The sequence below is a fragment of the Magnolia sinica genome, chromosome 14 (assembly GCF_029962835.1).
Source record: "Magnolia sinica isolate HGM2019 chromosome 14, MsV1, whole genome shotgun sequence".
NCBI lineage: Eukaryota > Viridiplantae > Streptophyta > Magnoliopsida > Magnoliales > Magnoliaceae > Magnolia > Magnolia sinica.
Window position 1 is genome coordinate 44,019,832 of NC_080586.1, and position 27,335 is coordinate 44,047,166.

General features: G+C 41.5%; 1 protein-coding gene and 1 non-coding gene across 2 annotated transcripts; one reads left to right on the top strand and one right to left on the bottom strand.

Annotated features, from left to right (window-relative positions):
- Positions 1 to 4,366: 4,366 nt before the first annotated feature.
- LOC131226395 (small nucleolar RNA R71) lies at positions 4,367 to 4,473 on the top strand. The gene has a single exon (XR_009161783.1). It is a non-coding gene; the product is annotated as a small nucleolar RNA R71 (small nucleolar RNA).
- A 21,561-nt stretch (positions 4,474 to 26,034) lies between these two features.
- On the bottom strand, positions 26,035 to 26,832 carry LOC131224953 (uncharacterized). The gene has a single exon (XM_058220389.1). It carries the CDS (start codon positions 26,830 to 26,832, stop codon positions 26,035 to 26,037), a length of 798 nt encoding a protein of 265 aa, XP_058076372.1.
- Between the last annotated feature and the right edge of the window lie 503 nt (positions 26,833 to 27,335).

The window sequence follows — 27,335 nt, forward strand, 5'->3', positions numbered from 1 at the left end:
GGCCCGCCCGGCCCGTGCCGGCCGATAGGCCAGGTTCGCCTGACCGGCGAGGCCTCACTGATTCGGCGATGGCATTGCCAGTCCCTGGAGGTCCCGGCGATGGCTCGCCCCCTGGGAGATGCCATCCTCCCCCCCCCCCTCCCGGGGTGCTAAAAACATGCGGGGTCCACTCTGGGTCCCCCAATTTGTACGATTTTGGCCCCGGAGTCCGTTCGAGTCATTTCGGGTCCTATCTCATATACATTCACGTTTTTGGGTCGTTTGAGGTTGGAATGGGTTAAATCTTCATCTGAACCCGTCAATTGACGGTCTAGAAGTGATCCAAGATTGCCTCAAGTGATCACAGGTGTGTACGGGCCCGATCTCATCAGTCGATTTAGGTAAATTTTGCCGATTAGTGAAATTGGGAATCCTATGCCTATTCCTATGTTTGTCGCTCCCTCCTAAGTCAAAGTATGTCAGTGTGCATCATGTGACCATAACCCAGGTCCAGTTTGATCAAATCATGCTCTGATACCAATTTGTAACACCCTGAAAATCGATGGTCGAGTAGGAGCCCAACTCCCGAGTCCCAAAACATCACTTATGCAGCATATATGATGATGATTGAATGTTGTCTGTATTAGTGCATTAAACATGAGTGGGATTATACCAAATCAGCATATCATACTCCAGAGGCAGTTAAATAACGCAAGCGGAAGAATGAGAGATGTATATAAGCATATATGGAACGTATAGACCATTTCCAGTCTCCAAAGTATGAATACATTGTCAGGTCAAATAATTACATGTATTAGTTCAAAATACAAAATATCAAAGATAGTCAACTACAAATGATAAGACCTATAGCCCCCTTCGATCAGGACGGTCTAAGTAAACTGGCCTGATAACTGCATATAAGAGAACTCCTCCTCATTGTCATAGAAGTCAGGCTCCGCCTCATATGTCGTGTCGCCATCTACAACTAAGAGTTTTGTTGGTGTTTAAAACACCGTCCCAGAATGTGGGAGTGAGTGATCAACTCAGTGGAGCTATAAGGCAAATGTTAACATGTTATCAATTCAATCAAGCAGAAATGATAAAGTAGTAAAACAATCAAGCCCTAAATACTCTTGTTAATGCAAAGATGGTATGATATGATGCATGCCCTTGCCTACACTCCCTCTGCGAACTTCATCTCACGGTCGCGACATGCACCACTCCAGACACATGCTACTTCCTCACCAAAGCACTATGCAATGCAATGTTATGATCGTGTTAACCAAGTTTTTACTTAGGTTTATTCATACAATAGGGTTAGGAAGCTAAGGTACCTCCCTTGTATCAATTCTCAAACAATGATCCATTCTAGGGTCGTCAATCCTAGTAAATCTCATACGATGTTGCGGTTCTAGGTCGCTACAAAGGGTTCGTCACCTGATCAGTGTAGGCCTAGTTTATACTCTAGATGTTACAGAAAGACTCGTCACCTCAACGCAGTCTCAGAGTATGCTCGAGGTCACTACAAAGGCTCGTCACCTGATCAGTGTAGGCCGACAGCTCGAATACAATGTCGCATACCACCGTATTTGGCTCACAAGGCGGTGTTGCTCATTGGTCACTACGGGGAGGCTTTTCGCCCCAACATAGGCTGACAGCTCAACCACGGTGTCCCATACCACTATGTCCGGCTCATGAGTCTTAGCGGATAGAGGTACCAAAGTTAAACGAGTTTTCCACTGGTGAGTTTGGTACCATAGATTTAAGAAGTAGTGTCCATACATGGTGAACATACATCGGGCCAATCGGGTTACTTGACAAGCTCGATTGGTACAAGCATACGTCGAGCCGATCGACATGGAGTGCGTAAGTACTCCATGTGACCTAACCACTGTCGCGACTCGGATTCCTCGAACATGTCTGGTGTGGCGAAACAACCTTGGCCGCCAAATCAAGACATGTTACCGATTGCCTATACTATTTCATAGTCCCAACCACACTCGATTCTAACAAGTAATTACATGAAGTAGTAAATGCAGTATTGAACAAATAATTCAGATCCTACAACCATTTAGCATTTTATGAAATACAGCATAAACATGGATTCCCACATACGCATTCTATAAGTAAAATAGACAATATAGTGCAAGTTGCATGGAGAGATTTATTTACATAGTTAAGGTAGTTGAATATCATATCTCGACACCCGTATAAAGTACAATGCACCAAATACTTACTCATATCGACATTTTTACAAACACTTAGACTACACGTATCAATATACATAACATAAGTTGATTATAACATATACTTGGATAGATCCTTCCAACAAGGAGTTGTCACATATACAACAATCATGTATTTGCATTCCTTAGACACGGCAGGCACAAATCATAATCCCATATTCATTCAGTCATTTCAACAAACATTTAGACTACACACTATAACATACATGACGTATGTTGGCCATAACATGTATTAGGGCAAATCCTTTCGCCAAGGGGCTGTCGCACATACATCAACCCTATATCTACGATGGATAATCATGTCAAACATGAGTCCAAATTCTATACACATTCAATCATTTCAACTAACACATGGAGTACACTACACTCATTATAGTTCATATATATGTGTAAAGCGCGGGAAACATCGTATCTAAGCATTTGATAGCATTCAAGTCAGTCATAAATCATTAACTGACATTGAAAGCCTTGAAAACCATAACCTAAACATTTATAGTCTGCACCTTTCACCGGTAGACTCGTAATAAACTTAGATTAAACACTAAGCCTTTGTCTACGGCACAACGGCAACCTATAACATAAAATAGGTTAGTTATTTCATCTAATACACAGTTTAGAAACCTAAAACAGATTAGGGTTAGGATTTCTTACATAAGAACTGAACCAGAATCACCGGTATAGCGGCACGGTAGTGGTGTTTCGATACTTAGAGCAGTAGGGAACGATCTCGTAGCAAAACCCCAACTTCCCTCACACTTTTTCTCTCTTTCCTTCTCTTTATTTTATCTTCTCTCACCTAGGTTAGAAAATTCATATGGAGTGAGAGAGAGGGAATTTTAAGCCTTTATATAGGCCTAGGACTAATGGAAATGGCCCCAGGGCCAAGGTATACTTAGGTTATATCCAAAGGGCGTCTGTTTCAGTCCAACGGAGCACTTATGGTGGCCTCCCTTCAGTACGTGGTTGGACTTAACCTCCCTGAAATTGGATCTAGGCTAAGCTGAGTTTTCAGTCCAATCGAATTTGCAGATCGACCGTGACGGACCAGTTTCAGTTCAACGATCACCGTTACTCGATCAGGGCCACAACTGCACCGACATGGGTTGAAAATTTTCCCTAATCTAAGGGTGTAATTGGGTCAGATTCTGATGGTCTAAATCTTTAGATTTGGCCTGTAAGTGAACGACTCAATTCACTTAAATCTGGGTTCGTTTTCTAAAGATATATTCGTTTCTCACACACTTCGCTTCGGGCTCAAGTTGTGCGTTTCTAGACACTGTTAGGACTTGATTTCAAGATGGTTGTCAAGACCAGTAAAGCGGTCATATTCGTATAGTTTTTCGATCATTGGACTTTCGACGTGCGGTCCAAGTCTGATACAGAGTTTCAAGGTGCTCCTAAGAGCAACCGGGGTCTAGAGATTGATTCTAAATTTCAGGGTAAAGTAACATCAATAATTCTGCATGTTTTGGTTCTTGCAGATTATATTTAAAGTAATTAGTGCTAATTTTACAGGTACTCTAGCGTAGCACTAGCTAATTCTCATCTAATTTCTAAAGGATTTGGTCCTGAGTGATTTCTGCCTGAGGTGATACTCGGGTCCTTGTACGGATTTTTTCGAGATGTTACAAGCAGTTTGTCCATTCCGCCAACTGAAGTTTGGATGATTTCTCTAACTTGAATTGCATGTGTTTGAAGAGAGTCTGTTGAAAGGCCTTTGGTAGTTATTTACGGCATTCGATTGCTCGTTCAATATTTCTTAAAAAGTAGGTATTGTTGGACAATTCTCATTTGTATGAATGTTACAAGCACAAATACCGTAGGCAACTTCCTTAGCCTTATCCTTCTTAAGTTCCATAGCCTTGAGTTTCCTTGTGAGACTGGCCACTTTAGCATTTAAATTGTTTTCCTCTTTCAAAAGATATATTTCACCCTTCTCCTTTGATTGAGTAGGTTTAGAAGTGGTGCTAGGTCTTGGGGAGATGTCCTATGATTGTGCGGTTTCAGTGAATTTATCAAAGTAATCCCACACATCATTGACATCTTTGTCCATGAATTCCCCATTACACATTATCTCGACAAATTGGCGAATGGAAGATGTCAGTCCTTCATGGAAGAAACTTGTTATGCGCCACGTTTCAAAACCGTGTTGTGGGCATAAACTGACAAGATCCTTGAACCACTCCCAACATTAGAAGAATGTTTCATCTTCCTTTTGGGCAAAGTTCATGATCGACTTTCTGATGGTGTTCGTCTTATGATATGAGAATAATTTCTTTATGAATGCCCCTGTCATATCGTTCCATCTGTCAATAGATCATGGACGTAGTGAATGCAACCATATCTTAGCTTTCTCTTTTAAGGTGAAAGGAAAGGGTTTCAGCCTAATCATGACTTTAGACACATTAGGAAAGTAGAAAGTGGCTATGATCTAGTCAAATTCTTTTATGTGTATATATGGACTTTCAGATTTAAGTCCATGGAACTTTGGAAGGAGTTGGATCACTTCTAGCTTGATATCTATGTTTCCCGTATTTTCTGAAAAAATCATACAAGAAAGTGTGATCACCCCCGCCAGTTGTAAATAGTCTTGTAAAGTATGAGGCGGGGGTGCATGATACACCTCATTCTAATCATGGGCTTCCTCAACTAGAGGTTGAGGATGGTTTTGTTGAGGGTCAAATATTACATATTGGACGCCATTTATTACTTGGTTTTATGAGCATGATAATGCTTGATGTCTTATTTTAATCATGTTTGTGTTGCAAGGTGAATTTAAGAGCTTAGATTGAAAAGGATGCCAAAAGCATGGATTTAATGCTCAAAGATCACCAAAGACAAATATCCAAGAAAACCAAGTCAAGAATGAAGAAAATCGAAGTTTTGAAGTGAATTCGTATAATCCTCGACTAATCTTAGATCTTGCTCAACCAGTCGAGGATTCCTCGACTCGAACTCCAGCAGTTAAATCTCCTAAAATCAGTTCATCCTTGACCAGTAGAAGGTGACCCTCGACCGGTCGAGGATGGTCCTCAACCAGTCGAGGGTTACGCGGATGTTACGCGGACTGCGTAAATTTGAGACGGTTTCCAAAAATTTTCAACTCGGTGCGAAAGGAGGTGATGCAAAACTATAAATAAGGGTCCCCAGGGCATCCCTATGTATCTTCTAAGGTTTGAGGAGTGGAGCAAAAGCATGGAGAAGCCGTCGCCAAGAGCTTTTCTTCCCTTTCCTTAGTCATTTTTATGCTTTTCTTAAGAGATTCTAGTTCAATCATGTCTATGGTTGGCTAAACCTCTTAGCTAGGGTGAAGATGTGAAGCTTGTAGCATGATGGGATGTTTTCTATTTCTTTAATTCATGTTTAAGTTGAACTGTATTTGATTCTAGTTTATTATTTAAGAAATATTTTAAGTTTTTAATGGTTTGTTGTGACTTGAATTACAATAGATCTGCGATAGCTTTAAGTATGTTCTTTTCATATATTGAGATTGTGAAATTAGGCAATCCCGTTGTTCACCATCGTCCCATGGGCATGGTTGGGTCATGGAATCCTACCTAATCTTCACAATTCTCTTATGATTGGTTGTAGGATTGGTAAATCTTGTTGTTTGCCTTGTCTCATGGGCATGGTTTTGTGATGGAATCACTTCCAGTTCTCACACCTCTCATCTATTAAGAATTAGGTTAAAGGAAGTTCAGATTTAGTTTTACTAAAATATCTTCCAATTGGATAAGATGGGACTCTGACTCCAGTTGTGTCCTTGAATCAAGCATAGATCTCCCTGATCTCTACAAGTGGATCCTTGGAAACCCTAGTTACCACCTTTAAATTCATTAGTTTTAATCAATTCAATCACAATTACTCTCTTAAATATTTCCAGATTTAGATTTTCATCTACTTCTAGTTTCTTTTAGAAGACACACGAGATTAGTCCCTCTAGATTCGACCTCGGTCTCACTGAGATTATTACTATATCACGACCTACACTTGGGGTTGTGAACAGGTTTGCAGGTTGATTAGCAGTCATCACTTCTATTGACTTTAAGGATCTCAAGTGGTATCTAGTCCTGTGATGGATAGGCAACCCTTTAACTAATCCTCCATCACTCAAACAACGTAGAGTGATTCATGCCCAAGCATTAAGTGCTATCACAAACCCACTTGGGCATGAAACATTCTTAGCCTTCAAGTTCAGAATTTAACCTAAAATCTAAGAATTGAAAATTACAGAAAATAAGAAGTAAGAGAGGGAGAGTTAGAACAAACTTACAGATAGGAGATGCTAAGTTAGGATCCTACAAAAGAGAGAATAAAGTCAGTTTCTAAAAATAAAGCAAAAAAATTCCTAACTTAAAAACAAAACAGAAAGTTAATCCTAATCTTAACCCAATTCTAAAACTAATTAAATTCAGAAAAATGCAACCGTAGTCCCCATCAACGACGTGAAAAACTTGTTCACAACTCCAAGTGTAGGGTCGCGATGAAGTAATAATCTCGATGAGACCGAAGTCAAATCCATAGGGACTAATCTTGTACATTTATGAAAGTAACTAGAACCAAAACTAGAGAAAGATATAAAATATCATAAATAAGGAAGGAATTTGAATATTGTGATTAAACTATCAATTTAAAGTTGGGAACTAAGGTGCCAAGGATCCACTTGTAGCAATTGGGAAGCCACCTCACTTGATTCAAGAGATCCAACTGGAATCAGAGTCCTATCTTATCTAGTTAAAGAAAGAGATGATCAAATCTCTGAACTTCTCATTGATCCAGTTTCAAAGGGGGAGAATTGTGAGGATTTGGGAGGGATTCCATCACCCAACCATGCCCTAGAGACGATGGAAAACAACAGGATTTACCAATCCCACAATCTCAATTAAGAAAAGAAGATATATAAAGCTATCGCAGATCTATTATAATTTGAGTCATAACAAACCATTAAACACTGAAAATATTCCTTAAAATCAACTAGAAATTAATGAAGTTCAACATAAATATGAATCAAAGTAAAGAAAACATCCCAATCACGCTATAAGCTTCACCTCTTAGCCCTAGCTAAGAGGTTTAGCCAACCATAGATATGATTGAACTAAGAACTCTTAAGAAAAACATAAAAACAAACTAAGGAAGAAGAAGAAAGACTCTTGGTGGCAGCTCTCCACCCTTTTGCTCCACTCCTTGAACCGTAGAAGATTCCTAGGAACGTCCTAGGGACTCCTATTTAAAGTTATAAAGCTCCACCTTACGCACCGAATTAGAATTTTCGCAATACGTTACGAAACCGCCTCAATTTACACAGTCCATAGCTTTTCTGTGTTATGCTTCAGTCGGACCGAAGTCACCTTCGGTTGGACTGAAGTTGAATCTGCAGTCAAGTCTGAATTTGGAAAGGAGTCTATTTCAGTCATTGCTCAATTTTGGTCAAACCAAGCTGTGTTCGGTTGGACCGAACTTAAGTCATCAGTCGAACCAAATTAACTTCTTTCATCGCTGGAGCTTTTTGTGTACTTTTAATCACACTAAATCCTCCTTTCGGTCGGACCAAATTAACTGTCAGCTGACCCGAATTAGCTTCTAAATTCTTCCATTTGTCTCTGGACTATTTTGTACATGTTCGGTTGAACGAGCATGGGTTGGGTCGTACCAAACCTGTCTGTTTCTAGCTATAGATTCTGTGATCTCTTAAGTCTTTTCTTCAGCTTTTGTACTTGGTTTCCTTGGATCTTTGGCAAATGAATTCTTCATTATTGGTCTTCTAATATCCAAACTTTGTCTTGGTAATTCTCGAGCATTAAATCTATGCTTTTAATATTCTTTTCAATCCAAGCTCTCAAATTCACCTTGCAACACAAACATGCATAAAATATACCTTTAAGCAGTATCATGTTCATAAAATCAAGATATAAATAGGGGAGAATATGCAATTTTTAACACTCAATAACATGCCATAACTACAGAGACTTGCCGGCATGTCCGACGCTACCATGAATTTATGTGAACACCTTGAGGCGGCACCACACATGAGTTGGATGAATTACATGACACGATTTATTTATGGAGTGACTATTTATGACATAAAATCCTTGAAGTGATGTAACACGCATTGTGAATTACTTATATTGACTTGTTCACCACTACCCAAACCCATGAAATTACGCATCAACCAAGAGGGTTTTTACTCAGAGTACATTACGTCCATGATAAAATATTTGAATCACTAGTTGTGAAACCTCTAACACTTCACTTGCACCAAAGAGGAAATAAACTGAATCATAGGTGTTTTGACATTCTAAGATACATGCCCAAGCCATAAATGGAGGTAGTACAAAGCTAACATAATAAAGGAGAAGAGTAGCAATAAGCTAACTCAACAAAAGAGAAGAGTAGCAATCGATAACTCAAGAAAGAGAAGAGTAATAATGGTTAACTCTACAAAGAGAATAGTAGCAATGGCTAACTCAACCAAATAAGGACAGAGGAGTAAAAGGCCAACTCCATATAGAGTGAAAGCACGCATCACTCTCGAAATTGGCAAAGGGCAAGGCTTGTGTCCATCGCCCCACATAAATTCAAAAAGATCACGCATAATTAAAATCCTACCTTAGCCATAATTTCCAAAGGATAAATAATTGATGATAGTAAATCAAACATTTACATGGAGGATTTATAGTAATAAGGAAACATGTAAAAAAATAATTTAAAAAAAATTAGAAAAAAAAAGAAGATAAAGCATACCAACTCAAATTAATGTAAGCTTAAAGGAATCCCTCACCTTAGCCTTAGATCTAAACCCTAGGTAGATATTCATGTAGGAAAGCTTTTATATGAATCACGATATTGCTTGAGCAAAATAGAGATACCATATGTTTGGAGAAGGAAGAGGATGATGGACGTTTAGGCTTCTCTCTCTCTTTCTTTTTCTCTTTCCCTTTCTCTTTCTCTCAGTCTTTCTCTTTATCTTTCTCTTTCTCTCTCCTTGGGCGTTAGGCGTGTGAGTGGAGAGGGGAACACACACTCGCATCCCACTTGGATTGGGTTTCTCCAATTCTTTCAGAAATTCTTTTTCTTTTTACCATCTTTCTTGAAATCTAATTTTCCCATTGTGTCAGGGTTATCGAATAGAGTCGGGTTATATGATTTTCTTAGTGATTCGAAATTTAGATTGCCCTATCTTGAAAATTCTCATAACGGGTATTAAACGAATTTGATCTCAATTAATAGTCCACACTTAATGATCAATGCCCAATTTTAAGAGATTTATATATTCAGGATAGGCAAATGGTTGGATAAAATTTGGTGGTTGATCGATGGTGGAGAAAACTTAAATCTAAAATTTCATCTTTTGTACTAAAAGAAAGGAATCGGCTTCAACCTTCAACGGTGTAGGATCATAGATCAAGACTTAAATTTTGTATGACCTCATAGTCATATGAGAGCAAAGTGTGGTCCAAATTTAAGTTGTGATGGATGGAAGGAAGTGGCTAAATCAGAAGATCCAGATTTATAAAGAGTTGGTAGGCCTCAACGAGATAACTTCACGCTTAAGAAAAATCCTACCAAAGTGGGGTCTTCATATTTCACACTTGGTCTATATGATGGGAAATCCAAGTCATTCATATAAAGGGAAACATCCTACTACAAATACCCACAAGGTTTCTTCACTTGATGGACACCAAAATCAACGGTTAGGGGGTTAAATTTTCAATTGGGTCACTTTTACAATGATCCAAGGACTGAAATTTAACATGTATGATTAATTTATGATACATAGGAATGATATAAAATTTCACATCAAACGGATAGTGAAAACCATGTGATCTAGAATTTAAGGATCTAGGTTAATGACATTTTCATAATTATTGTTGATATGAGAGTTTTGGAAAATCTAATGGTTCTACATGGTTATAGGCATATTTCTAAGTAATTCTTATAAAAGAACTTATATCTAAATCATTATGAATAAAGAATTATTCACTAATTTAATTAAGAGCATGTACATATATCAACCAACATAATGGATGGTCAGATAACATGTTAAGAATAGAAAAACTTGATGGTTAGTACTCTGATCATGTATGTAATTGGGTGTATGATCAGTTTTGTAACCGGATGATCACAAGCGGGTTTTTGGAGTCATCAAGAGGCAGAACATGTATACCGTTAGATTCAAGTGACTTGTTCACATGTATAAGTTTCTCATATTGTAGTTTTGATGATGCGTTAAGCATATTTATAGGTGGTGAACAAGATGAATGGATCATAATCTCAATTTGATATGGGTACGACGAGATGCAGATATCAAGTAGTTAGTTTACTATGATCGGGTGGTCCAAACTCAAAGTAGACAATCAAATATCTTTACCTATCGGCGGATAGTTGGTTAAACGGTTGGTTATGATGAACAAATGAAAATACTTAGACATATAATGATTGTGTCTTAAAATCAACAGTCAGATGGCTAGATCTATGGATGAAGATCATTCTCAATGGTTAAATCCATGTCGAAGAATAGATGCAAGGTTAAGATAGCTAAATTGGAATAGTAGACATGTACATACTAAGTTAAACTTCATGGTGACACTCGAGAACTTTCAATACTCGGGTATTGAAAAGTTCAGGGTGTTACAATCTACCTCCCTTAAAAAAAAATTCATCCTCGAAATTTAATTACCTGTACCATTTACATTGATTCATTTGGTTTAATTTTTCACTACATTCCTCGTGAGGTGGATATATATGTCTAGGTGTGCGTATAATTGACTATATGAAATTGGGACGCTACAATGCCCCACTATAGGATCTATGTTTGGACACAACCAGGCGGTAATCGCACGCTTCGATTAGCCGTGGGGGCTCACTTGCGATGGACGATCATTGATGATCAATCGGGGCCGCGAGTATACGGATATATGTGGGAAAATATCCTTAAATCACACATCAAGTTTGGTTGAAACCCAACAGTCGAAAAGTCACAACTTTGCAAAAGAGCAAGAAGCCCAATTCACTTAAATTATAGGTTTCTGCCTAGGGCATTTGCACTCCCATGCACTTGGCCTTCGATTCAATTTGAGCGATTCTAGACACTATCCCAGTTCGACATCTGCGATGGACGTCAAGCCCGATAAGACGGTCATTATTCTATAGTTTCGAGGCTAGCGGGTCACTAACGTGTGATCTATATCTAATCCGATGAATCTGGGCATTTTCGGGATGAATTAGGCAGCGAGATTTCTCATGCATAATGATTGGGGTTTAGATTATCTAAATTCATAGTATGACCTACTCACAATTAGTGGAAATGGTAACTTGTCTCTAATCATCCTAATCAAGGACAATAATTCAACTATACTCAAGCTATCCGAATTAGTAAAATATACTAAACAAATTTTAAAAAATATTAATTTAATTAATTAGGATGATTCCTAGTATGATTAGAAGAAATTCCTAAGAAGACATTAAATATAAAAACTCTAAGATAAAAAAGATATATGCGGTTCATCGGTAACATGTAGTTGTAAAAAGTTTTAGTTTCAATAGGTCTATTTCATATAATAATTTTGGTACTTTTAATTATTAGATTATTTTTATTATTTTCTAGTAGTTCATCATCGAGTCTACTTTATTTCTACTAAACTTCATTACATTTTGAGTTATAGAAAAATTCTAAAAAATTTGGGAGTATCAGCTGCCTGAAACTAATGATTTTGGTACAGTTTCTAAAAAGTCTTAAAATTAACCTCCTTTAAGTTTTTTTTTCATGAAACTAGACTCATCAAGCTTCAATCTAGTTTTTGAATCACTTCAATTGGAGTTGTAGAAAAATAAATATGAATTCTTGAAGTTAGTACACTGAAACTGTCAAAAGCTGAACATGCAAAATATTATTGAACAGATTTACTCGGTTGCACCGAGTCCCACTCTGAACCTTGCTGTCTAAATTTCCTCAATTGCTCGAGGTTTACTCAGTGCAATTAAGCAGAGCTGCCCCAATTTCCCTAGTTTGCTCGGTGCAACCGAACCTTGTCTATCCATATTCTTCAAAATTCCTAAATTTCACTCAGTCAGGCGGTTTTAGTGGATCCAAGGTCACTATTCTTAGCCCCAAACATATTTGAACATACACACAGACAAGCACTCAAGTCTATAAATCAAATGTACTGTCCAAGGACGTCCAATTCCCAACTGGCAAAAATCTGGGGCGTTACAAATGGTGAATGGGACTAGTCTTCACCTTATTGCTATTTAATCAATAAGCTTGTCATTAGAGTGAGCTTTTTTCCACCATGTCATTGAATGGATAAGATTTCCCCTAATTTGAGAAGGCATTTCACTTTCTCTCACCAAGATGGTCTAACTTAAAAATTGATGCAAATCTCTAAAGGTCACCCTGCACATTATGGCCATCCATGGAATTGACCACTAGATGGGTAGCTTTGATGCATTGCCTATCTGTCACATGTCCTGGATGAATTCCCCTCCATCTAGCGTATCAAAGGCAAAACTTTGTTCATGATATTCCCAACCGTTCACCCTACATCCATCGATCGGTTAATTAGTACGATTTCCAATATACGCCACAACAAGGCACCTTGGACCATTCGAATTACTGCAAGAGCATGCCACATGTGATATGATGAGTCACCACCATTTTACAATAACGGTGAGCCTTTTTTTAAAATTAAATTTTTTAACTGCTTCATCTTTCTTAAAAAACTCTTGTACTAAAATCCATCACTTAGATGTCCCATTACCGATGATGTCCATCTCTACACAGTAGAAACACCTAAGTCACCACCATTTTTCAATAACAATGAACCTTTTTTTTAAAATTAATTTTTTAAAACTATTTCATCTTTCTTAAAAAACTATTGTACCAAAATCCATCACTTAGATGTCCCATTACCGATGATGTCCATCTCTACATAGTAGAAACAACCGATGACTGATCTTTTCATATAAATTAAGTGATTGTCACCATTGTTTATAGCACTTAATCGTGGATAGGCCAACCAAAACATTCCCAAGATTGAAGATCCTATAGAGTGCATTTGAGCCCTATCAAAATTACAGTGGAACATTGTTGTATTTCTCTTTTCAACCCTGGTTGTAGATTAGAGATTGATCATGGATAGGTTAAGATTGAAATATCCAAGAGATCTTCTGGACAGTCCATTCCATGTGAGGTTCATCAGAGCAGTGAACTAGATCAAGGGTCATGGGCTCTGCTTGTGCAAGGCCATGCATAGAGAATCTTGTAAAGCATGTGAGAGGGAAATATCGGTTGCTCTGATACAACATGTCAAGTTCGGATAGAACTGTTATAACCACCAAGGGCTCCTTGTTAGAACCCTTCATAAGGGGTGCACCAACTTAAAAAATGATGGGAAGGCACATAATTAATAACTACATTTTTCATAACCAAGAATTTTATTCCTATCATGTGACAAATTTTGACCTTTCATTTGGTTGACTGTACAAGGAATACTAACCAGCCGCATGTGAGGAATTGACTGGCTTATGAGATAGTGACTACATTATCGACCTATCAGGTCCATTTTGGAGGATGTTTGGAAGATTGGATTCTCGAGTTTCTTTCACATTTCTTTTTCCGGTATTTTCTTTTTAACTATGCGTGGTGGTTTACGATGAATAATTCCTGATATGGTGGGAATCCTAACCCAAAATCCCATTTTAAAATGCATTCTGGGATTGATCCTCATTGTATATGAATATTGGAGATTAGTGTATATCCTACTCAGTGTGTTACAAAAGTTTGATTTCTTTTCATGTGTAGGTTATGTTTGGCACAAGCCATAAGCAAAAAAAAAAAAAAAAAATTGTAATTTTTTGGGATTTAAAAAGAAAGGCTCTTTAGTGTCATATCATGATTAGAATTCATATAACAAGTATCTACAAGATCCTGACCATTAGGTGGGATATGACAACTCTAAATTATATCGGTCATGGCTCACAAATCAGGTTGGTGGGGTGATTAGATTTTGGATAAAGTTGTAACAATATTTTTAGATAGTTTTCCAATAAATTTTGATTTCAAGATTGTTGAAAGTTGGTGTTTAGAAAACTATTTAAGACCAACTAAAATTAAAATGAGAAAAAGAGAAAACTTGTTGATTTGAAAAAGTCGAGGTGTGCTTAGGAATCACTCGGCTTAAAATTGAATTTATCATCCTTGGACCATGTCCCAAGTGCAATAGGATTATATGGACAATCAACATCTAAGATGCATCGGCTATCACTTTGGTCCGAGTGGTGCACTCACAGTACACATTCAAACCATTTGTAGTCTTAACCATAATCAGAAATACCTAAACACATTTTTTAAAACCAAAACCTGACCTTCTAATTTATTTCAAAATAGAAAATTAGTAGTCTATTTATAGACTTTGTGAAGCACCCTTAGGGCACAGAGACACCCTTCAGGAAGGATTACGATTATTGAGTTTAAACTCAATTGGTGCCCTTAGGTTTGAGAAGACAATATTTCAAAAAAATAAAAATAAAAATAAAAATAAAAATGAAAGGGTGCTATCTTTTGAACTTGCATGAAAAGTTAACATTTGTAATCTTGCACACATCCATGAGTACAGCCAGGGCCCGAATCTGCCTGTTTTTTGGACTCTGATACTATTACGGTCATACGAATCTGATGGATTGAGTGGATTTGTCACCGGGCAGCTCTGCTTTGCCCAACATAGCTTCCGACTACCGGAATTTCATGTGGCTGGTGGCACAAGCAAGTAGCGTCCCGTACTCCCCACTTGCAGCGGAGGGGCCCACTCAAAAAAAAAAGTGGGTCGAATTCAGTCCAGAGATGCGTCGCTTCCTCACTTCTATACATCGCCACACGTGCCAACTTGGCACAAACGTGGGAATCATGCATGAGGTGGGCCTCACCATGTCAACAACCTGGACTAAAAATCATGCGTGTAGCTTGAACACCTGCAGTCGCCAATTTGTGCACAGGTGTGGCCCACCTGATGATTCCAACCCCTTGATCATTATTCACTGTGCCATCTACATGATGGGGCCACCTAATGCTTTGCCTTGAAATACCACACGCATGCTAAGTGGCTTGTGTGGCAACGTGTTGTGTCGATGTCGAAAGCTGCATGTGGGCCCGCCTACCCAAGGCCCTAAATTAAGGTCTAAGTTAAGAACTTAAGAACCAATGACTGGGTCAAGCAATCCAAACCCTTTACGAGGGAAGATTTGGCCAAAAGATCCTTTTCAGTTTAAAATGGAGTGCTGGAAAATGATATAGTCTGCTGAGTGTATGGGAGCCTTCCCATGCACCGAGTTTCACGTGGACTTATTCTATCCAAATCAACCATCTGAGCCGTCCATTAAATCCAATCCACTGTTCTTCTATTATAAGCAAAAATCACAGCAATCTGATGGTTGTAAACATCTGCGGCTGGACCTATAATACTAAGACAGATCTTAGCTCTTCTTCTTTTCTTTTTTTTTTTTGGCCACTGTGTGGACGTTTTTAATAAACTGATCAGTATGATTTTTTTCCACGACAGCCTGTAGTGAGTGGGTCGGGACAAATTGACGGTCCTGATTCGTGATATAAGTTGTCCACTTGTATTAGGTGGACGGGAAGTTTTCCATACACTTAACCTCATATCTAAAACGCTTTAGTATTGAAAAATGAGATTAGCTTTTGATTTAGTTAATTAATTACGCAAGTGGGCTTTTCCTGATTCATTAAAGAAATAATTCAAATGTAAGTGCGCAATCATGCCATATCTCAAAAATATTACGTTTTCTTTTTCTTTTGTTTTTTTTTTTTTTTTTTTTTAAATTCTAACAATAGAACATGATACACCCTATGTCCTGGACTTACTGGATTTGGGCCCCACTTTTTGGTGATCGGGGCCATTAATCTAATCAGCCCTGTTTTGGATGAGACATATTCCAAAAATCTCCCAGATTAGATGGTCCTAACCCTCTAATCTTTGGGCCTTTCCTTTGAGCTGAATGTAGCTGTGTGACGTACTTGTTTCCACCATTGCCCCATCCACCACCCATGTGGCATATCATACAGACCGTCCAAATCGTGGTATGCCTTGCGGACGGAACATGTCTCAGAAAACACACGTTGGGTGATACTATCTCCAAGTGATGGCCATGAGAAGGACAGTATAAAGAAAATGGTCAGTTGGCTATTTTCAACGGCTGAGATCAGAAACTTATGTTGATTTTCAGACGTGCCCCATCCATAATAAGGACATTGATTTGGTCGATCTCGATCCAAATGCAAGGTAAATGAGTGACCGCCGTTCCATAAGGAAGCGGATTGGCTGATGTATCTCACACCAGCCGCATGGCTGCTGTAGGTACGTGTCGTACAAAGACGAGCACCGGCGCTCCTCGAGCTCCGAGCTGTACGAACGGTTCAAAGGAGATCAAAGTTACATGGGCTAAACGGTGATGTATTTATTATTAATAACCGTTCATCTAATTTTATTGGTCATTTTAGAGCATTATCCAAAAAAAAAAAAATGAATCCAGTGGAAAGATTATTTGGACAACACCATACATAACAGCAGATATAATGATTTTCACTGTTAAACAATTTTTAAGGTCCGTCATAATGTTTATTTTACATCCAATCTATTCATAAGGTCAAAAATACCTGAATGAAGAAGGAAAAAAATAAAATCATATCGATCAAAAACTTTTGTGACCCCAAAAAGGGTTTCAATGGTAGTCGTTCAATCCCCCACTGATTTTTACGGTGTGGTCCACTTGATAGTTAGAACTGTCTTCTTTTTCGTCTCAAGCTTTAAGACGAGCTCACAAAATAGATGGACGGTTTGGATATAACACATACCTCATGATCAGACACACGGAACTTGCTTATGTCAATACAATAGCTATATAGTTGGTGTAAGGTACACTAGCCCATCCGCTTTCGTTCCATAACAATATTAACTATGAAATGTACGGAAGCCAATAGGCTGGTCTACCTCACATCAGCTATATGGCTACTGTATGTATGTATACGTATCAGTGCTTTGAGTTGCACCAAAGGTTCAAAGAAGATCAAAGTTACATGGCCCTATAGTGATGTATTTATTATATCTACACTATTCATCTATTTTTAGAGATCATTTTAGAGCATTACGCAAAAAAATAACCACATCCAAAGATCATATGGACCACCCCACAAATAGCAGTAGAGATAATGATTTTCACTAGTAAAAAGGGCTCACCATAACGTTTATTTTCCATCCAATCAATTCATTAGGTCATAAGGACCTGAATGAAGAGGATTTTATTTTATTTTATTTTTTAATTATTTATCCAAAACTTCTATGACCCCAAAAAGGGTTTTAATGGTAGACATTCAATCCCCCACTGCTTTTTTCACTGTGGTCCACTTGATAGTTAGATCTATCTTATTTTTTGTCTTAAGCCTTAAGACAAGCTCGCCAAATGGATGGATGGTTTGGATATAACACATACCTCATGATCAGCCCCACAGAACTTACTAACGTCAATACAGCAGCTATATAGCTGGTGTGAGGTATACTAGCCAATCCGCTTCCGAAATGTACATAAGTGTTGAGGTCAAAATCTGCACCACCCTCAATGTTGCGAACTCAAAACAGACCCTGGTCCTGCACAGAAATGTGAGCAAAGGAGACCTTAGCGTAAATAGGGGACCTTCCGATGCCTAAGTCAGGCTAAGGAATCTGGGTCTAAGTTGCGTGGTGTAGAGAGAGGGTGCCAGATATTGCGTACCTGCTACAATGGAGTCCCTTGGTATTTATACCTGGGGTTTGAAAGGATCGCATTCGTCAATCTCGGCACGATTTACTCAAACAGGCGGATGTGGCAATCATGGATATACTCTCCACAATCTTTGGATCGTGTATCGTATCATGCCTTAATGGAACGTATCCCTGGGCGTGATCTTCGACCACGTCTATAATTGGGATGGTTTCCTAGCATAGTACTCGAAGCCCATAATCGAAACATTTCATTCAGACTTGGAGTCATCCTATTCGAGTCTGCAACTAGGCTTTCGTAGTTGGAGTTCATAGTCGGGGTATCGGGATCGGAGTTTGTCAGATGCGTTTGTCCCTCGCCTCAGTCCTCGGCCTCTGGGTCAGAAGCAAGTTCTGCTCGGCTAATTCACGGACATGGGTCTTCGGATGAGGATTACAGCTCAGAGTCGTGACTCATCAAGGGAGAGCTCGGTTCAGCCAAACCTCTATAACAAGGGTCTACTCAGACCCAAGAGTGACATTTTCTTTCCGAGGCCTTTTTTCTAAGCTCCGAGTCTTCACTAATTTGCCTGACTCGTCCGGGTCGGATTTCTCCATAACAAAAGTCCCCTACTCTCTTGGTTCCCCTTCGGACCTGGAGAGTAAATGCCTAGGGAAATGAGGAGACGCCTCTATGCCTCCACTCATGATTATGGTCGGGATCAGTAGAGTGCAATCACTACAACAATTATGCTTTGGGGGATGTGTGCAGTACGGCGGCCACAACCCTTCGACTCTTAACCTTTAGGCGAGAGACGCGTGGCGGTGGTTACGATTCGTAATAAACGGGGCAGAGGGGATGATGTCATGTGTTCATAGGAAGGCGAGAGGCTGCCTGCGCCATAAAAAACATTTAATACGGATGGGGCTTGGACCTGGGAACGTGGACTTAAGCGTATCGCCTCCTTCCACGTGTCCTCCGGGTTTAGAGCCGAGACGCATCGGCTTCGGAGACAGTTGTCCGCAATGATGACATTGAGCGATGAAGGGGTTATATAAACCCTACATCAATCTCATTCACATTCTCCTTTTCTTTTGTTATTGCTCTCCTGCTTTCCATTCTCTTTGCTCCTTCTCGAATCGCCTTCTGTCAGAAAGGGGTTTTTCTTGCAGTAAAGGGGTTTCTGTCAACCGAAGAGGGGTTTCCATCAACCAGAGAGGGGTTTTGTTCGGAAGAGATCACCTGAGCAGAGAGAGTTCCTACCGGAGTAAATCGCCTTCAGCGCAGTGAGTCCTCCACCGCTTTAGCTTTTTTCTTTCACCATGTCTAGTAACTCTGATGAAATCCAAGAGATCCGAGTAGCGGGGGCCGACTACGAGCCAAAGACCGCCTAGGGACTCTAAGGCCCCTTTGAGGCTATATCGCTAAACACATCGGCCAAGCAGACTGCCGGTCTGTGTGCCAAGAGCCAAGGTAAGAGACCAAAGAGGGCACTTAGAGATCCCGCGGGACAGTCGAAGGCCAGTCCATCAGGGGGCAGATCAAAGGCAGTGGTTCTCGGGGGCTCGGTTCTGGTCGAGTCCCAAATGGCCTAAATATGCGCCGACTATCAGATCTCGGATCCGATGCACATCTGAGCTCCTACTCCTACGGATCAAGCAGGTGTTCCTACTGAGGGGGAGATTGTCATATTCACCGGCGCCCTTCAATGCGGGCTTCAACTTCCCATCTATATTCCCCATCCATCCATTTGTGCGTGAAGTTACCACACAACTGAGAGTGGCCCCGGACCAGCTGGCCCCGAATGCCTGGCAGATCCTAGTCTCCACTTTCATCATCTGGCACTAGGTGAAAAATCAGAAGCTGAAGTCGGACGAGTTCTTGCATTTGTACATGGCGAAGTATGACAGGTCCGAGCCATCCTGGTATTACTCCTTGGCCAGACCCCGATGTACCTCGGGTCTGATAACAGGGCTTCCCACTTCCAACAAATTTTGGAAAGCGAAATGGTTCCGGGCCTCTGGGGAATGGGAGGCACCTGCCTCTGAGCTAAGCAGATTGCGGGTCCGGGTCCCCACCAAGTTCGGCAACCCAGGTAGAGCATTTTTCATTTAGTGTTGCATTCTGTCTGTCTGACTCGCCTTTTTATGTTCTAACTTATACTCTGCCTCTACTTGTAGTCAACTGAAGGGATCCCCTAATCTCACTCCTCTCCAGAAGGCCCAAGTAGATAGAGCTAGAGTGCTCACCGAAGACCAGCGTATTTGATTCAAACTCATTAGCGGGGAGAACCTAGTGTCGTCCGGTTTTTGCAGACTTCTTCCTCATCCTTTTGCTTTGGGTAAGCAGGGTAAGGGTTGTGATTGTCTGATTATACTTCTGCAGGTTTGGCTTAAGACTGATTTCCCTTTCCTTTCGGATAGGGATGGAGGCAGGTGGCTTAAAGAGGAGGCGGCTGGTTATAGCGTGCCCTCCAATGAGCGTGGTCCTCACCGTCAAGTCGAGGACAAAGGTAACGACAAAGAAGAGGAAGACTTTTGCTGCCTAGCCAGCCCCGGTCGAAGCCGAGGTCATGCTTGTCCAGTTCTAACCCCTGCTGCCGAAGCACTAGCCCTCGAGGTCCTCGTCAGAGCCGAGCCTATCACCATCTCGACTCCGACTCCTGAGGGGTAGCCTCCGGGGCTCCACCTGCAATCCCTTCTTGCCCCCCTAAGATAGGGGGAGAAGTCATTGGGGAGACTCTTGAAACCAACAACCCCCGTCATGGGCAAGCTTCTAAGGCTCATGCTCGCTCCGTTGCTGAGGTTGACTTCCTGGCTGGCAGAACCGATGCCTTAGTTGGGTATACTGCCACACCTGAGGCTATGGGTTAAGCCTCCGAGGCTAGCGGGGTCGGGAGAGCAGCCGACCCCACCCCTCTAGAAACTTTTCTCCCTGGCTACCACATGGCATTGCTGACTGAGTGGGCAGCCAAGCACGTGCCAAAGTCGACCGTCGTCAACAATCTTTCCCGCAATTATACCTCGTTCATGAATTATTACGCCATTGTCTGCTATCATTTGTTGCCTATGCTCGTTGCGTTTAAGGAAAGGTTGAAGGAGATCGATCAGCTCGAGGCAGAGAAGGCCAAGCTTGAAGCGGAGAAGGCTGAGCTTGAGAAGCTTTTGGAAGCTTCGGCTGCCGAGTGGGAAGAATTGAAAAGGGTTGTGGACGATGGTCGGGCGAGGGAGCTAACACTCCAGGGTGAGGTTAACCAACTTCAAGCTCACTTGCATGTAGCCGACCTTGAAGTCATGCGTCTGTAGGGGGTAGTTGAGCGTCTAGAGGCCTCCATCAAGCATATAGAGGGAGAGAACGCGCAACTCGTGGAAGACCTTGAGAGGGCAAAGCGCGAAGCAGCCGAGGGGTTGATTCAGCAGAGGTCTGTTCTCAAGGCCTAAGCTACTATGGAGTTGGAGAAGTAGCAAGGGGAGCTCGAGACTCTGGTAGCCTCACAAGCTGTTGCGGCAGTGGCGGAATATAAGGAGTCGTCGGAGAAGGCCGGAGAATTGGATAAGTTGTACCTTTACGGCTATAACACTGGCTTTGACGCCTGCCTTGCCTAGGTCCGAGAGATCAATCTCGGCATTGACCTTAACACTCTTGGTGCAGACGAGGTTGAGGGTGCTAAACCAGCTGTGACCAAGGAGCCTGAGAATGCCCCAATTGTTACCAAGGCTAACCCTGATGCTCAGCCCCCTAGCTCGGCGGATGGTCCCTTTGCTCGGAGGGAATGAGATGCTTTTCTTTTCTTTTTTTTTTACATGAGATGTTTATGGATGATAATTTTTAGATGAATGGTGATGATTTAACCCTTTTTATCCTCGATCGAGGGCATAATTTTATACGTTGATTGCTGAATGATGATTTGTAGACACTAAGCTCTCAGATGAACCAACTGAAACTACGGTAATGACCACTCTAGTAGAATTAGGAATAGGTCAAAGTGTCCTAGAGGGGGGTGAATAGGACTTTATAAAATTTTATGATAATTTAAAATTTTATTACCATTATCTTGATCTAATATAACAATTTATCAAGATATCTTCAACTTTAATGGCTTCCAAGCCAAATAGAGGATCCAATCACACGACTATTAAATATTTAAACAGTATATAAATCTAGTCTATGATAGATGCACTGAGTGACTATGTGTGAGATGTGATACTTATCAGTTTTAAATAATCATGCATCATGTACTCATTCAAAAATAATAAGAGAATATGTAAATAACAATCTCAAACACAATCATTTTATAGTGGTTCGGCTATATGCCTACTTCACTCCTGGCAGATGCACTCAACTCTTGAGTGTATCGGATTTCACTAACAGAGGTTTCAAATCAAGTTTACCTTAAACCAGTACAACCTACACAAGGCTGACTCTAGGTCCTACACAAGGTACCTAACATGTCTCCACGAGACACAAGTTTATACCTCATAAAGGAGCTAGGGTTAACATACAACACCCAGGTTTTATGCCCTACACAAGAGCAAAGGATCCACACAAGGAACCTAGGGTTTTAGGCCACACAGGCCAAGGATCTACACAAGGACCCTAGAATTTATGCCCTACATAAGAGCAAAGGTCAACACACAACACCTAAGTTTTTTGCCCAACACAAGAGCAAATGATCCACACAAGGAACCTAACTTTTAGGCCACACAGGCTAAAAACCTACACTAAGGACCTAAGTTTATGCCCTACACAAGAGTAAGGGTTAACACACAACACCAACATGTACACTCCCATCGGAGGCCTCCTATAAGGACTTGAAAAGGGTGAGAAGCAGCTTTGACCTAAACCTACAAAAAGGAATGATCAAAAGGGTCTTTGAACTTTAATGACTTACAAATAAGTAGGTGAGTCCCATTAAGCACGTTGATGAAGATCTCTTCATTGATGATGCAGATTCTTCAACTCCCTTGATCCGCAACACTAGATGATGTACCAATAAAGGTGACGGGTTGGGTCAAGGTTATCTTGGAATCTACTCTAATAAATATTACTTATTAAAGCAATGGAGAGATTCCAAGGTCTTAGGCATTCAAGGGATCCCAGCTCAAAGATTTGCTATTAAGGTTGTAGCTGGATGATCCTTGAATGCGGAAGTTCATTCCCCAATCCACTCTATTGAATATCAATGATGAGGGTGGGTTGAAGGATGAACTCCCATGAGAAAAGGAGCTTAAGGTAGATGATATGAAGTTACTCTCTCAAAGCTCTCTCCCTTTTCCTTAATGCAGCAACTAAGAACAAGCTCTTCTTAAATAGACAAAAAGTTCCAACGGTAATAAAGATGTCAGATTCTGACTGAGTTCGATATCATCGGGCCTGCTTCGATGTCATTGAACGTATACTTTCAATGACGTTGAAGCAAGGTTGGATGATACGAACTCCACTAAAGTATATACCTGAAACTTTTTGCTTGAGGATCGATGCCATCGAGCGTGCGTCGATGTCATCGGAGTTTGAATTCCGATTTCATCGACAATATGTTCAATACATCGATCATTTCCACATGATTTTCAAAAGAGCTTGCTGGACAATCTTTGATCCATTTCGATGATATCGAACAGGTATCGATTTCATCGATATTTGAATTACAATCATATCGAGACACCATCAATTTCTAGGTCATTTCCAGAGGATTTTCCTATTGAGCTCGCTGGACTAGTTTGGTTCGAATTCAATAACATCGAAGCTCCTCGATATCATCGAAATTTGAGTTCCGATGGCATCGAGGCTCGCTTTGAGTTTTTGATAAATTTGAGATTTGCCTTAACAGCACGCTGGACACGAACTAGCTAGAATTCGATTATATCGAGTTGTCTCAATGTTATCGGAATTTGAATTCCGATGATATAGAATCTTCCATCGATTTATCAAGAATTTTGTCCAAAGATCAAGTTGGTTGCTTTCTACTCTGTAATCTTCACCATGGGTTCGGCCTCAGCCCACTTGGTAAAGTAGTCAACTACTACGATAGCGAATTTGACCTGTCCCTTCCCCGGGGGCAGAGGTCCAACGATGTCGATCCCCCACTGAGCGAACGGCCATGACCCACTCATAGGGATCATCTCTTCCACGGGCTGCTTCGGTACGGCAGTGAACATCTGACATTTATCGCACCTCTGAACATAACTCTTGGAGTCTTCTCAAATGGTCGACCAAAAGTACCCCTGATGGAGTATCTTCAGAGCTAAGGCTCGGCCACTGGAGTGATTTCCGCAGATTTTCTCGTGGATCTCTTGGATCAAGTAATCCGCTTCCTCGGGTCAGAGGCATCTGAGATAGGGCTGTGAGTGTCCCTTCTTGTATAGAGTTCCATCCAAGACTATGTATCGTGCAGCCCGAATATTCAGGCTTCGGGCCTCCAGCCTGTCTTGAGAGACTTCGTCGGATGTAAGATACTTGTAGATCGGGTCCATCCAACTCAAAGTGGTCTCTACCAGACCGACCATTTCTTGATTGGCTCAGTCTATACTTGGGCTATCTAAAAATTCCATAGAGACAATCCTAAGAATCTTTCCCTCTGTGGCTGAGGCTAGCTTTGCGAGGGCATCGGCCCAAGAGTTCTCCGTCCTAGGAATTTGATTGATGGTGCATCTTTCGAAATTATCTATCAGCTTCCTGGCCTCGACCAAATAGGCCACCATTCGTCTCCTTGGCCTCGTACTCAGTGGAGATGCGGTTGACGTCGAGCTGGGAATCGCATCGCACCTCGAGAAGCTGAACCCTGAGAATGGCTGCCAGCCTTAGTCCAGCCAGTAGGGCCTCATATTCTACCTCATTGTTGGAGGCCTTGAAGCCGAGTCTGATAACATACTGGATGTTGGTCGAGTTGGGCGTAACTAGGACAATCTCTACCCCGACGCGCTTAGAATTGGACGACCCATCCACATAATGAGTCCATCTGTTATCTCCATCTGACTTTGCATCCTGGAGAAGTGGGAGAGCTAGTGGGGTTACGGGGACTACCTCTGTGCTCATGTCTACCACTTCTGCATTCGGACAAGTGAAATCTGCTATGAAATTGGCCACTGCTTGGCCCTTGATTGCAGTTCTCAAACGATATTGGATGTCAAACTCCTCGAGTTCTATCACTCACTTAGTTAATCAAACCGACACCTTGGGCTTCTGAAGGACTTGCCTGAGGAGAAAGTCGGTCAAGACAATAATAGAATGTGCCTGGAAGTATGGTCGCAGCCTCCGAGCTGAGACAACTAGGCAAAGTTCTAATCTTTCCATACTTGGATATCTGGTCTCGGCGGGTACCATCGCTTTGCTAACATAGTAGACGAGATGTTGTTTGCCCCCCCACCTCTCTAATAAGTGTGGAGCTGACGGCTGAGGCTGAGACCTCCAGGTATAGGAACAAAGGCTCACCTTCTTTAGGCTTAGATAGTAGAGGTGGTGAGCCTAAGTATCGCTTCAGTTGCTGGAAGGCCTCCTCGCATTCCGAGGTCCATTCGGCCTTCTTGTGTCCCTTCAATTGTTGGAAGAAGGGAAGGCATTTATCAGTGGCTTAGGAGATGAATCGACCGAGCGCTACTACTCAACCGGTGAGGTATTGAATCTCTTTCGTTGTTCGAGGCGAGCTCACGTCGAGCAGTTTCTTGATCTCAATGCCTCTTTGACTAACATGAAACTTGAGGAATTGCCCGAGCCGACTCCGAAGGCACACTTAACAGGGTTCAACTTATGAGATACTCTAGGAGAATCGAGAAGGTCTCTCCGAGGTCCGTAATGTGGTCAGTTGCTTTGACGCTCTTCACGAGCATGTTATCAACATAGACCTCCATGGTCTGACCAATCTTCTTGGCGAACATCTGATTCACCAATCTTTGATATGTTACCCCAGCATTCTTCAGGCAAAAAGGCATGACCCAGTAATAGTAGATACCTTTATCCGTGACAAAGGTCTTCTTCTGCCTGTCTAGGGGTGCATCGCGATCTGATTATATCTAGAGTAGGCATCCAAGAAAGAAAGCAGCTCATGTCCGATCGTGTTGTCCACCAGCTAGTCGATCCGGGGTGAGGGGAAGCTGTCCTTGGGGTAGGCCTTGTTCAAATCTGAGTAGTCTACATAGATCCGCCACTTCCCATTTTCTTTCTTCATGAGGACCACGTTTGCGATCCAGTCTGGGTAGTGCACCTCTTCGATGAATTTGACACTGAGGAGCTTCAACACCTCATTTACTATGGCTGAATACCTCTCGGAGTCTAATGCTCTCCTCTTCTGCTTTACCAGCCTGTGATCTAGGTCCACGTTTAGCCTATGGACTATAACATCGGGAGAGATGCCTAGCATGTCTTCGTGTGACCATGCGAAGACGTCCTTATGCTGCTGTAAGAAAGCCAGCATCTGAGACCGCTGCTCGAAATTCAGCGATGATCCGAGTGGAACAATTTTGCTCGGGTCAGCTTCTTCGAGTGGGACGGTCACTAAGTCCCCCGTGGAGGAGTCTTTTACAGGAGCTCTGGGATCGAGGACATTCACGGTGAGGGCCTGCTTCACTGAACCCTTTCTAACCACCATAGAATAACACCTCCAAGCCTCGCGCTGGTTTCTTCGGAGGTACCTGACCCGTCCCTCTGCAGGAAACTTCATCATGAGATGATAAATGGACACGACCGCCCTCATTGCGTTAAGGGAAGCTCTGCCCAGTATGACATTATGCAGCGACGGCATGTTCACGACGAGGAAGTCCACCAGAAGTGTAACCTGATGTTGTCCTTCCCCTGCCATCACAGGGAGGGAGATGACTCCCTCGAAGATCACTTTATCTCCAACAAAGTTGTGTAAGGGGGTCTTCATAGGTCAGAGGCGTGACCTGTCGATCCCCATTCTTTCGAGTGCCTCAGAGTAGATGTGTCGGCCGAGCTGCCAGTGTTAACCAATATGCAGTAGACCTTGTGGTTAGCTATAGTCATCACCACCACCAGGGCATCGTCGTGCGGATGCTGAATTCCATGCGCGTCATCCTCTATAAAGGTCAAGTTGCACGGGCTTACTCGGAGTTCTTTCCTCGGCCTCTCAGCCAAGTGGGCATAATGCTCAGGGTTCGACCTCCGAGAATAAGCTTTGCGAGCCCTATTTGAGTCACCCCCTTTAGACGAACCGCCATAGATCATGCGGATCTCTGTAGGTTCTTCTATGGTCTTGCTTAGCTGGTCTTTCCCCCGATCTTTCTTTCGAGCTGACTTCTCTTCCTTAATGTATCGCCGTAGATGACCTTTGCAGATGAGGGTCTTGATTTCATCTTTGAGATCTACATAATCGCTGGTGTTGTGACCGTGGTCACGATGGAAGCGGTAGTA